The sequence below is a fragment of the Enhydra lutris genome, unplaced genomic scaffold, assembly GCF_002288905.1.
Source record: "Enhydra lutris kenyoni isolate GAN:26980312 unplaced genomic scaffold, ASM228890v2 scaffoldscaffold30, whole genome shotgun sequence".
NCBI classification, from domain to species: Eukaryota; Metazoa; Chordata; class Mammalia; order Carnivora; family Mustelidae; genus Enhydra; species Enhydra lutris.
The window spans coordinates 21,633,633-21,646,548 of record NW_019154114.1 but is presented as its reverse complement, the minus strand read 5'-3'; the positions used below and the strand labels follow the sequence as shown (position 1 = coordinate 21,646,548).

The following is a 12,916-nucleotide window of genomic DNA, read 5'->3' as shown; positions in this document are numbered from 1 at the left end:
GCCTTCACGTCTCCTGCCCCCGATTCCCTGCCCCACCCCAACCCCTGCCAGCCCAGGCACTCACATCAAGCTCCCCATCGTCGAGCTCCCCATCATCATCCTCCTTGTTTTTCTCCTTGGCGGTCTCCAGGGGCTCCTTGTCTTCCACACTGTGAACACCTGTCGCCCCCTCGTCCCCAGGAGCTCCTTCCCCCTTGTCCTCGTCATCCTCGGCTCCGGCCTTCTCGGCCTCGTCCTCCTGCCCGGCGGGGGCCGGCTCCTCGGGGACCTCCTCATCGTAGTCTAACTCATGCTCGTCCAGGTCCCTGGTGACCGACGAGGCCTCGTCCCTCAGGTCGCTTGTGCGCTCTTCCTCCCCTCCGTCCCCCTCCTCCCCAGGCGGGGGACTCGTGGGGTCCCTGCTCAGGTCCCGGGCCTCGGACTCCCGGTCCTGGTCCTCCTCTTCAGAGCGACTCTCCTCCTCCTCCTGGCTCAGTCCCGGGCCGGCGTTGTCCTGGTCCTCCAAATCAGAAGCCCTCCCCCCAGCTCCGTCCAAGTCCGGGTCGGACCCGCTCTCCCTCAGAATGTCATCGTCCGAGAGCCCCTGCTGCTCCTCTTCTTCGTCCTCTGGAGAGCGAGGGTCCCGTTCAGGGCTCTCGGCCACATCCATCGGTACCCACAGTTCTGCAAAAGGAAGAGAACACAGACACACAGCAGTCAGCAACACAGAAAGTCAATCTCGGCCTGGTTTTCTTGGCCCCGTGCTCATCCCCGACCTGCAGGGGGGACCAGGACCTGCACCTCTCCTGGTCCCACAGCGCCCCCCCAAACCCCAGACTGCACTCCACAGACCACTGCTGCTGGCGGTCCCGCCAGGGAGGCCATGGGCTGGCCCCGCACACACGCATCCACAAGGCTGCACGCAGTCCCCAAGCTGTGTGTGCGTCACAGCTCGGCGATCTGGCTGGGACCTGGAGCACTCCTCGCCACAAGCACACCCGGCAGGTGAACAGAGAGTGAGCAATGAGACAGGCAGGCATAGCAAGGGAAAGCTTTCTGGATCCTTAAGTTACTTTTTAAAATTCAAGAAAAGCTGCATTGTGGAATGAGGCAACAAAACTAAAGGCACACTGTTATCTTTCTAGAGCCACGCTCAAGGGTCTGGAGCAGAAACCCTGGCGGGCCTTGTCCCCAGGTCACGGGCTAGGTCCTGTTCCTGAACGCACGTCTCCAAATATGGCCCCAACTGCCCCATCAGAATCTTCAAACACACAGACCTTGGGCCTTATCACAGATCTGTATGCTGGGGCCACCAACAGATGCCCAGAAAGTGGCATCCGTTCATGCATGCTGAGATGACCTCACGGAAAAGCGGAGAGCCATCATTCTAACAGAGCTAGGCCACGGAAAAGAACTCCGGCTGAAAATTGTATGTTAGAAGAATGTCATTTCAGAAGACCTTTTTCTTCAATTTTTACTAACCTAGACTTCATGATACATCAGACATTTTTCGTTTTCCCACCCCATGCCCAGTGACAGGACATCGTTCCATCTGTTTAAACGTAAAGTACAGAGAGTGGGACAGGAGCACACAGTCAGCATTCACCAGTGCAGCCTGAGTCACTGCGGAACTAGTTGGAAATAATGGGACGAGTGAGGGGCTCAGTGTTTACTTGGTTCTTCAAAATTTTAATTTAAAATAATGCATGTCGCACATACACAGCTTGGTACTTCAGCAAGATCTGGAAACACACCATATAATTACGTACTTTAAATATAAAGAATTATTTTGCGCATTCATGTAACTAAAAACTAAATATATATCTTTCAAGTTTATACTTCTGAAAGGAAAAACTGTGTTTAAAGCTGCATATACCAAGAGATATCTTAACCTACAGTTAAAAATACTTTTCTTTGGGGCGCCTGGGTGGCTCAGTGGGTTAAAGCCTCTGCCTTCGGCTCAGGTCATGATCCCAGGGTCCTGGGATCGAGCCCCACATCGGGCTCTCTGCTCAGCAGGGAGCCTGCTTCCCTTCCTCTCTCTCTCTGCCTGCCTCTCTGCCTACTTGTGATCTCTGTCTGCCAAATAAATAAATAAAATCTTTAAAAATAATTTTCTTTGCAGTTAATGGAAATTATTATAATTGAGTACACATTAAGACAAATCACTTAAAATTCACTTTATAAATCAACTAAATGTTAACAATAATAGAAATTTACGAGCCAATCCATTCACAGCCACAGTTTTAAAAATGACTCACTTTTCAGTCTTCCTAACTGCACTATTCAGAGGTAGGACTACTGGGGAGGATTGTTAAAAAGTCAGGCCTCAAGGGGCACCTGAGTGGCTCAGGCAGCTAAGCCTCGGGCTCAGGTCGTGATCTGAGGGTGGTGAGGATGAGCCTGGCACGGGGCTGGGGCTCTGCACTCAGCGGGAGTCTGCCTGAGATTCTCCCTCTCCATCTGCCCCCCCACCGCCCCTCCCCAGGGCTCACACTCTCTCCCTCTCAAAAAAAGTCAGTCTTCCAAAGACGGACTCTGCTGAAAATCAAGAGGCACTCTACCCCCGGGGCAGAACCTGTCCCTGTGCACAGCACACCTACTGGCCACGGGAACGATGAGCCAGGTGCCCGAAAGCTAAGGGCCTTCTGTTCGCAGCTGTTGCACAGGGCCTGGAAGGAAGGGGGTCACGGCAGCCACTCAGGGCCCCTTCCCCTTTACTAAGGAGTAAGATTTTCCTTTGTGTATGAGTCCTATGTCCGTCTTCGCACAGTTTTATCACACCATCCATAAGAAACCTTCCTCGCGGGAGGGCAGCGACTTTCGTCTCCCCAGCTGCTGAATCTAGACATGTACCCTGCGGGCAGCCAGTCACTTGAAGCTGGTCCCTGAGCCTCAGACATCCTACTCGAAACCTGACAAATTCTTCTTTTTGCTTAAGTGGGGAGAGGCAGAGAGAGAGGGAGAGAGAGAATCTTAACCTGATGCGGGGCTTGAACTCATGACCCTGAGATCATGACCTGAGCTGAAACCAAGAGCTGCATGCTCAACCGACTGAGCCCCCCCAGGCGACCCCCAGCAAATTCTGATTCCCACCTTTTTTAGTCCAATGGTAACCCTGAAAACAAAATGACTTCTTACTTAAATCAATCAAATGTTATCTCAAATTACACGTCCTCTCAAACTAGTTTAAAAATCTGCAAAGGACAAGTCTGCTCCCGGCCTCCCAACACCCGACCCTGCTCACGGCCACAAGCTCCCCCGGCCTGGGAACAGCCCTTTGCTGGGGCTCGGACGCAGATGGGTCTGCACTTCGGTGTCAGGGTCATGATTTGATCCAAATTGCTTTTTATATTCTGCGAAATTGAAATCAAATCCTCGAGTAAGAAATGGAAGAAACAGAGCATCTAACTTCAAATGCCTGAACCAGTGCAAAACGTGGGCCAGGCCAGCGGGCAGTTTACCCCTTGGTGTGCTGCAGTGTAATGGGGTACGCAGATGGTGCAACAGCGTGGGCTCTGTGTTAGAGCTGAACCCCAGCCCCTCTGCTTCCCAGCTTCGGGATCCTGGGCCAACTACGTGCACTTGCCACACCTCAGTCTGTCTCTTCCCCTGAAATACGGGGACAACAGTATCTACTTTACTAGGCTGTTGCAACAATTAGATGAGATAAGCCTGATAACATGCCTGGCAAGGGTTCCACATATCTGAATTTAAACTGAATTAGTGAGACCAGTAAAGGTAATCCTCACCTTCTAAGAACCAGACCCCTATCGCTCCTGACAGACGCATTTCCAGTCTCTGGGCGCACCTGAGTCATTCACTCGCGGCCTCACTCGACAAACAGCTCTCTACTCCACACGAGACTCTATCACTGCAAGGACGTGTGCGGTGAAGCTGGCAGCCACCACCACCTGCTAAGAGATGACCCCTGTGTCAGGCACCCGAACAATCTCTCACGTCCGCCTTCCGAATAAGCCACGTTCCCTGTCACGGCGGAGAGCCCAGGCCACACAGCCACTGAGCGGGTATCCTGGGACTGCAAATCAGAGCTGCCTCTAGGGCGTGCAGTTGGGTACGGAGCCTTGCGCCGCGTGTGAAATGAGCTGGTGCTCCCCGCTGGGGGGCCGGCCCCCGCTTTCTGCTGTTGTTTCTACAGGAAAATGGAACCTGAGTTCAAACTGGTCTTACAAACTCTTTTTTGGGAACAGAGCCCATTCCTGGGGACTTCTACTGAACCAGTAGATTCTGCCCGTTTTTCTTTTCTCCCTTTTAACATTTCGTGTTGATCCGTCTACAGTTCTCTCAGGCCCTCCAGAAACAAGAACGCTCTCATCCACATGGAAAAGGTAGCGTGTCATTTATATGGTCTATTAGTTAGAACGGCTATGGACACATGGAGGCCGACTGGTGACATCAGTCATTTATTTTAACCTTGTCTGAAGTCTGGCTCTTGGGCATGTAAACTAAACACGAATCCAAGAAAAGAAACCACAGAGGGGCACACCTTTACACGGGCGCCCCGGGAAATGCCAACTGGAATCACAATCCTGAGAGGCCGGTGTACTGCGGCAGGACAAGTAATTTTAAGAAGCTCTGAGTACATCCCCCACAGTTTAAATTTCGGATATCACTTCAACACGCCAAGGACACAAAGGCCCTGAGCTTCCTGACTCTCAAAGGCAGTTTCCAGTGCTGACCAGAAGGGGGCAGGGCAAAAGGTCCCGGGCGCACCTGCTACTAGGAGGGCAGCCTGCTGTTCTAGGTGGTGGTGCTTAGCCTTAGCGGAGCACGGGTTGTTTTGAGAATCTGATGAAGGGGATGGGATGGCTTCTCTCCCTAGAAAAAAACTGAATGTATGCAACTTAGCTCCCACTTTCAGGAGCTCTAAATCCCCTGGGGTTTACCTACTACTCCCAAATTGAGAATCTTGCCCTAAGTATACTATACGTCGCTCTAGTACACATCCAGACTGACCACGCCACGCACAACTGTCTACAAAGTCTGCCGGCAGATCCCTCCCCTCCATAAAGTACCTGAGTAGAAGGCTTCAGAATCACCTCTGCGTTTCCCAAGCTCAGCGAACAGCTAGCCCTTGGTGGCAGTGCTCCATGTAAACTATTGTCTAAGTTGGGTCACACCTGAGACTGTAAAGGGGTCACTATTAACAATTACAACAGGTGGCTCAGTCGGTGAAGCCTCTGCCTTCGGCTCAGGTCATGATCCCAGGGTCCTAGGATCGAGCCCCGCATCGGGCTCCCTGCTCAGAGTGGAGACGGCTTCTCCCTCCACCTGCCACTCCCCCTGCTTATACTCCCTCCCTCTCTCTGACGAATAAATAAAATCTTAAAAAAACAAAAAACAATTACAACAGGCATGAAGAGGGGCTGCCCTAGGCACAATGGGAAACACAATCACCCTTAGGAGCTGACAATTTCCTGAAGAGTCCCGTCTCTTCTCTTCCGATGGAACCCCTGCGATCTGACAGTATGAGGCCACACGCAGGCGAGCACCCTGGAGAGAAAAGTGTGCCCGAGAATCTACCTATTAGAAACAACCTGAGTCACAGCTTGTGGCACAAAAGAGAAGTGTCACCGGGAGTCAGAGGATGGTTTGTGTGTCAGGCCCAGGGCTGGGCTGGTTTGTGCTCTCTCTGGGCTTCTACATCCTGTTTTGAGATGAATCCAGTCCTGCAACCCCCGAGCACGCAGGTGCGGCCCGGCGCTAGGGAGGACACGCAGCCTACCGCGTGCGGATGATGACACGGAGGGTCCTCTCGTCCCATCTGCATCAACTCCCAGTTCATGGTTTTTACTCAGTTGTTCTTCTCACGTCATCACCTTGTAACTGAAGGTTCTTGGCGAACTTTAGAACTACCTCTTCGGTTCTTTGACCCACAAGATGGTGAACTTGCCCAGAGAACTGAACGACAAGTGTCCGTCCCTGTGTTTCCACTACTGCATTCAGCAGACGACGGTCGACATATGCTTGTTGAGTAAGTAGCAAAATCTTGTTACTTGATAAACTACCTGTTGCATCCCAGGAAGAAACTGGAAGTGAGTGCCCCGTTTTTAGAAGACCGCCCCAGACCTCGACACGCAGTGGGTGCTGCCTCATGTCCCAGCAGCCACTCTGGAAGGCTGCACGCTGACTCCACTGACAATACTGAAGTGCAGACCATTTGGGGAACTTCTCTGCTTGACTGACCTTTCGAACCTGCAATGTTCCTTCCTGGTGCTCTGGGAGAAGCAGGTATCCCTCCTGTCAAGGCAGGTCACTTTGAGAAATCACAGGAAACCACTCAGAGCCTGGTGTGGTAGTACATGAGGTACGCTACCGAGCCAGGTAAGACGACTGCTGCTTAAACATGGGGCACGGCTATTAATGAGACCAATTTTATCACACGGCTTTCGTATTTATTGCCGATACACAAGTTAGAAGGCGGTTTAGGCAAAGGAGCACCCATGAAATGTAAGCATAACCTTTTAGGACAACAACTTTTAACAGAGCAATTCCCATTTGAATGTTTAAGTTCTGGTACCTCTGCTTAAAAATTCTGATTCATGGGGTGCCTGGGTGGCTCAGTGGGTTAAGCCTCTGCCTTCGGCTCAGGTCATGATCTCAGGGTCCTGGGATCGAGCCCCGCATCGGGCTCTCTGCTCAGCGGGAAGCCTGCTTTCTCTCTCTCTGCCTGCCTCTCTGCCTACTTGTGATCTCTGTCAAATAAATAAATAAGATCTTAAAAAAAAAATTCTGATTCATGACCTCATGGATTACAGCATCTAAAGGAGGAATGTCAAAGAAGATGACAGACTCCACCCCAAACTGACTAAACTTGACCCCAAACTCCCCAGGAAAGCAGCACTCACCTTGAGACGACAGGTAGCTGTGAAAAAGTGAAAACCCTTCTTCCACACGAGCAAGCTCACAGCTTACCTGCTGGCTCCCTGGAATGATCCCACAAAGCTTTCTTACAACTCTGGGCGTTCCCCACCCAAAACCAGAGAGGAGTTTGGCACACACATGCGTGCTCAGACTGTAAAATTCTCCAGCAAAGACTCCAACTCCACTCCACGAGCACAGGAGGGAGGGGAGTCTCAACGAAGAGATGGTGAGACTCTGCTGGGCCCCCAGGCAGCACGGCAGGTACCAGACACCCTCTTCTTCCTGATCCCCCCCGGCGGATGGAGCACTGACCTACTCCGCAGAAGAGCCTGCGGACCGGAGCTCTCCGAAGACGCCCGACCACTCTACGCGGCAAACGCGCTGCCCTAAAGTGCTCGAGAAAGCTCAGGCGGAGTCCTGGGCTCTCCCGGCACGATGGCTACAGCTTATCCAAAGGACTCGGCATCCTTCGGGCTCCTCGCTGAAGGAGCAAGAAGTTCATGCCTAGCGCGGCGCGCGCGCTGGGGCTCGGCCAGCACACCCAACCTGTGCGCGCCGAAGACGAGGGAGCAAGTTCCGGGAGGCTCCCGAGAGCTCAAAGTTCCGGGGGAGCCCATCCCCAGGCCGGGCCGGTCTCCTCGGGAGGGTGCCCCTGCGTGCCTCGCCCCCCACACCCCCGCCGTGGGCGGCAAACATGTGCCACGCGATGTCCCGGAAGAGAAATGACAGCTTCGGGAGAATGGAGTCCCCCGCGGGGCGCGGAGCTCCGGGCTCCAAGCAGGTTCCAGGGCCGCCCGGGCCGGCGAGCCGCGGACCGGACGCAGGATCGTGCCTGTTTCCGCGACCCCTGCCCACGACCCGAAAGCCACGCTCGGCCGGGGACACAGCCCGGAGCGCTCCCCGGAGGCAGCGGCGCCGGGGCTCCCGGGCCTCGGCTCCGCGCCGCCGCCACGCTCCCCGCCCGGCCGCCTCGGCCTCCTCCCCGCCGGCCCGGCCTCCCAGCCGCCGCCGCCTCCGCCTCCACTTACTTCAGCGCGAGGGCGGGGAGGGGGCCACGGTTCCGCTGGCGTCGGGGCGGCGCGGTGAAGGCGTCCCTCGGCCCTTCCGCTCCTCACAGGCTCCGGCTTGAGGCGCGACGCGGGCGGAACAAACGGGCTCCACTACCCGCGGGGGCCGGCCATTGTGCGACGTCATCAGGCCGCGACGGTCGTCCTGCGGGCCGGCGGGCTTCCCTCGCTCGCCCCGCCCTCCGCCCGCTTCCTTCCGGCCTCCGCGCGGCCGCCTCCGCGCGGCCCCGCCCCCGCGGCGCGCGCCCGCCCGAGCCCGCCACGGCGCAGGCGCCGCCGAAGGCCCCGCCCCAGGGTGTGTCTCCGAGCCCGCGCGCCCCCGGCCGCCTGACCACGTCCGCGGAGGGGGTCGGGGGGAGGCGGGCCGCGCCGCGCGCTCACGTGACGCCGCGCGCCGCCGGTTCCCGCGTCTGGGCCCGCGCAGCGGGTGGGAGCGGCGTCGGCGGCGGCGGGTGGCTTCCGCCCCGCACCGCGCACGCAGTCTGGGCAGCCCGGGCGCGGCGCCCTGCACTCCGCGGGCTCCGGTCGGTGCCGCCCAGACTCGGTCCCCGTGGAGCGTCGGGGGTCTACGCCGGAGCGAGGCTGGGACCGTCCCGGCTCTCGTGCGGGTCGTCGGCTCCACGCGCTGCCGCTTCGGTCGTGGGTGCGAGGTTCACGGAGCGGCTCCGGCCGGCCGCGACCCGCTCTCCGGGGCCGGGATCCCGCGGGGGTCCGGCCGCGCGCAGCCGCTCCGCGTGGGGCCGCCGGCGGGGGGTCAGACGGCGCTTTCTGAGAAGATACTTGATTTTTAAGTGACGTGAGCCCCGGCGTGGGGCTGGAGCTCACACCCGGGAGAGCAGGAGTGGGACGCGCCACGCACGGAGTGCGCCTCCGGTTCTGTAGGGGAAGGTCCGGGGCTGAGCGGAGAGCGCGATGCGGGGCTCGATCCCAGGACCCTAAGATCATGACCTGAACCGAAGGCAGAGGCTTATCCCACTGAGCCCCCCAGACGCCCCACGGGCTGGGTTCTTCATCATTCCTGAACAGGGGCCCGTGTTTCCATTTTGCACTGGACGCTGCGAATTATGTACCTGCTCCTGGGTGCGGTGAAGGGTGTTGGGAGACGCGGGGCAGAGCAGGCCTTCCCGCAGCCCATCCTCCTCCGGAGGGCCCGCAGGAAACCGCAGAAAGAGCTCCTCCCTGGTCCGCCTGCCCCCGTTGAGCCACGAATTTCAGCGTCTGGCCGACAGTGAAGTTGCATGAACTTGTAGAGGTTCGCCCGGTGTTACCGGAACAAATGAGCAGAGGAAGAAATGGGGCACGCACAGAGCTACCACATGGCCCAGCAATGACCCTCTTAGCTGACACAAGAAACGGAATAGGCACAGACACCTGCACACCCACGGGAGTTGGTAGCAGCTTTACTCACAAGAGCCATGAAAGGAAACGACCCACATGTTCATCAACTGATGATAGATAAATACGGTCTATCTGTTCAATAGGATATGTTCAGTCATATAAAGCAATGAAGTCTTTACAAGAAGAGATAGCACTGAGTTCCCTCTCTCTCCTCCTCCTCCTCCTCCACATACTAGGTGGGGGCACAAGAAGGGGACACCTGCTTCCCTAGAGGAGGGCTTCCGCCAGAACCTGACCATACCAGGACCCTATTCCTGGACTTCCGGCTTCCGGAACGGTGACCATTCTGAAGGTGAAACACAAATTTCTTATTTAGGGAAACCAGGTCATTTGGAGTCAGCCGTCACTAGTGGTTGCTCTGACGCTAACTGGCAGGCGTGCACACCTCCATGGTCCATGTGCTGGCAGGCGTGGTCCCATCTGGCTGGGGTCATGGGGTTGGTCAAAGCCAACAGGCCCGCCTGAACACCACTTACGGGCCAAGATAGCTGGTACAACTCTCCCAAACCGTGACAGGTGTTTGCACAGTGATCATGGGGGTCACCGAGTCTGAGTTGAACAAGAGTGACAGTCTACCCCAGGTGACAACCACTTTGGAAAACCATGGGCACATTGAGAGCAGTGCTCTGTGACCAAACAAGGCAAGCCTAGACAGGCATGCTCAGAGTGGAGCCCTTGGACGGCAGCAGAATCCCTGGGCCAGCTAGGAATGCACATTCTCAGGCCCCGCCCTGCGCTGCTGTGCCAGAAACTCTGGCTGTGGGGCTGGCAGGCTGCCTTTTCACAGACCTGGGGATCTGATGCCCCACGGAGGGCGAGACCACAGGACTGGACTCTTGCCTGTGGCCACAAGGAAACATGAGCAAGGATACTTGCAGGAGATTTCTTGATAATAACCAAAAGAACAAAGAGGAGAGAACAGAAGTGGTCCAGATGTTTATAGCTGAGTGCAACATTGTATAATGTGTTACACATTGCAACAGATGAGTCTCGCCTGCATGTACATGATGTCTATAAGAATGGTGCTGTTTTCTTTCCACTCTGGGAAGCTGTTTCAAGCATGGCATTGACTGCCCCATCGAGGAGTGATGGGGAGGCACAGTAGATCTTGAGCAGGGGAGTGACATGAAGAAAGGTGGCATGTTGGTCATCTTAAAGCTTCATCCGAAGCTCCTACATCTGAGTCACCCCCGGGGTCTGTGGCTTTTCCTCTTGGTTTTCAGTGATCTGGTCATGCTTTGTAGCACACCTTGTACTTCTTATTGATGTTAGACACGATGGATACATTTTTATGGGGTGTTGGGATGGCCTTATCTGCTGCCAAAGAGGGTCCGGCTTTATTTGTACAAGTGGCTGGTTTCAGCAGATCACTGGGCTCTGTTAAGCTTTGCTTCTAGGATTCGCAAGGGCTGGTTGTTTCTGAGAGTGTGGCCCGCCCGTACTCCTGGGAGTGGAACGTCTGCACTCTCAGAGGACGGTCTGCACTGTCCGCACCAACTCCGTGTCCGCAGGCTTGATCTGCAACCTGCTTCTCCCGCTTTCGTGCTGCTGCTGCCCCTCCTGCCAGCTCCCGGTCTCCCCAGCTGCACGTCTCTGCCTGTTCTCACGGTTTCCCCAGCATGGGCAGCCACCACGCCGCGGGTTTGCACTCAGGATGCTGGGCTTCTCTTCTCCAGGCTTTTGCCTCATGTTCCAGATGGCTTAGACTCTGTCCACTCAGCTCAGCAGGGCCGTGCGTGCAGCTGTCTCCCTCCCAGCCTCCCACAGGGCAGATGCCGGCTTCACCTTGTTTCTCTTTGCTCAGGGGTGGTAGCTGCACAGCTGTGCATGTTGGCAGCCCTCCAAATGCGCACATGCACGTATTTCAGCACGTCGGGGTTTTACAGCTGTCTTTAGAGGAGGGCGTGGGGTGGGGCTCCTGGGGGGGTGGGACCTACATTCTCACTTCTTCAAGGTAGCAGTGCCTGTGCGAGCCGCTGCTGTTTTCCCAAGATGCCACCAGAGGGCGCGCCAACCCCGGTGTTCTCCGCTCCCAGGCCTGGGGTGGGGGCTGATGGGTGCTGCTCTGGCTGCCAGTGGCCCTCAGCCCTTCTCATTCTCCGGGTGGCCCCTTGTATGACCTCAGGCTCCTGGATGGTCCAGTGCTATCCATTCCCACCTGGCGAGGGGCACATGTGTGCACAAACACACACACATTCCCTTTCGTCTTCATCCAGAAGCTCTTTCTTCAGCTTCATGAGAAAATCGATGGAGTACACATTTCTTTTCAGCTCTTTTATGTGTTTGGAATTAACTTCTGGGAGACAGCTATGGACGCGGCTTGCAGGAAGGGCCCCCTGGTTCTGTGTCAGACCCTGACTCCTGCAGGACCCCTGCCTTCTCCAGGCTTTGTCCCTGATTCCTGAGGGCTGCCCAGCACTGACTCTGCCAGCCTCTTCCCTTCTTTTCCTGGAGATGTTCAGGGATGACCCTTGGTCCCAGCCGAGCAGTGGCTGCCAGCCCCCTCCTCTCTGGTGTGGCCGAGTGAGTCAATGAATGAATGATTGCATGAAAGAATGTTAGTTTAGTTCCCAACTCACAGCCTTTACCAAGAGCAAGGACTTCTTCCCCCAGTAACAGCATGGGCACAGCACTCTCGTTTCATGCTACTGTGCAGCCCATGGTTTCCCCATCCCAGCTGTCAGGGACGCCCTTTCTAGAAGACAAGGGGACTGTGGTGGCCAGTCTCCAAGATGGTCCCAAGGAACCCTGGCTGCTGGGACTCGTGCTCTGGAGCAGTCCCTTGATCTGGGCTGGGTCATGACAGCTTAAGCTGGCAGGGGTGGGGGAAGGCACTGTGTGCTCTTGGAGCCCTGAGGTGCTGTAGGAACTCCGGCTTCTTCACAGGCACAGCTGCATGGAGAGGGCCAGGCTTTGCCATCCCAGCTAGCCCAGCCTGCTGGTCTTCCTTGTGAGACAGCAGGTGCACAAGCACTGGCCTTGGGTTGTTTACCCAAGACACCTGAAGCCCCACCATCACCACACACAGAAGACCACCCAGGGGAGCCTGCTGCAGCAGTGTGGACAATGAGGAAGTGCCTGTCCTTGGGGCCCAGCCCCAGAAAGCCAAGGCCACGGGGACTCTGCCGCACCGGGGACCCGGGCCCTGCACCCACGTGGCCCCCCGGCCCTGTGATGACTTTCCCACCAGAATACGACTTGCTTTCTCTTGGTGCCGGCCTGCCACATCTCTATGCCGACAGCTTCATACCTCCACCCCCAACCCTCTTTTATATGAAAGCCCCCTGAGCTTCCAGGAGCACCTCGCACCTTCAGCAGGACCCACGGCCAAGTACTGGTCAACAGCCGGACGGCATGACTGTCCACCAGCCAGAGGGGTCACAGCCATGGGACCAGACGTGAACCCTTCAGTTTCCAGGCCGTGGAAGGGGTCCAGAAGTCCCCAAGAAGAGTCCAGCTGGCTGAGGTAGAGGGTCCTCGGTTATGGACAGACGGTGCGGGAGTTGTGCGGTCATTTAGCACTGACACAGCAGAATGCCTGCATGCTTCTTTGGGGGCCCACTCTGACACAGACCCTCCCTCCCCAG

The 12,916-nt window shown here is 56.4% G+C and overlaps 1 protein-coding gene across 1 annotated transcript in view; it reads right to left on the bottom strand.

Moving 5' to 3' along the window:
* The window catches only part of LOC111152818 (zinc finger CCCH-type containing 18), a 59,993-nt gene extending 51,964 nt beyond the window's left edge, over window positions 1-8,029 (bottom strand). Inside the window, 2 exon segments of the mRNA XM_022511476.1 lie at window positions 65-663; window positions 7,893-8,029. Coding sequence (XP_022367184.1) covers window positions 65-649 — 585 coding nt within the window. The 5' untranslated portion in view covers window positions 650-663; window positions 7,893-8,029.
* Window positions 8,030-12,916: the final 4,887 nt, after the last annotated feature.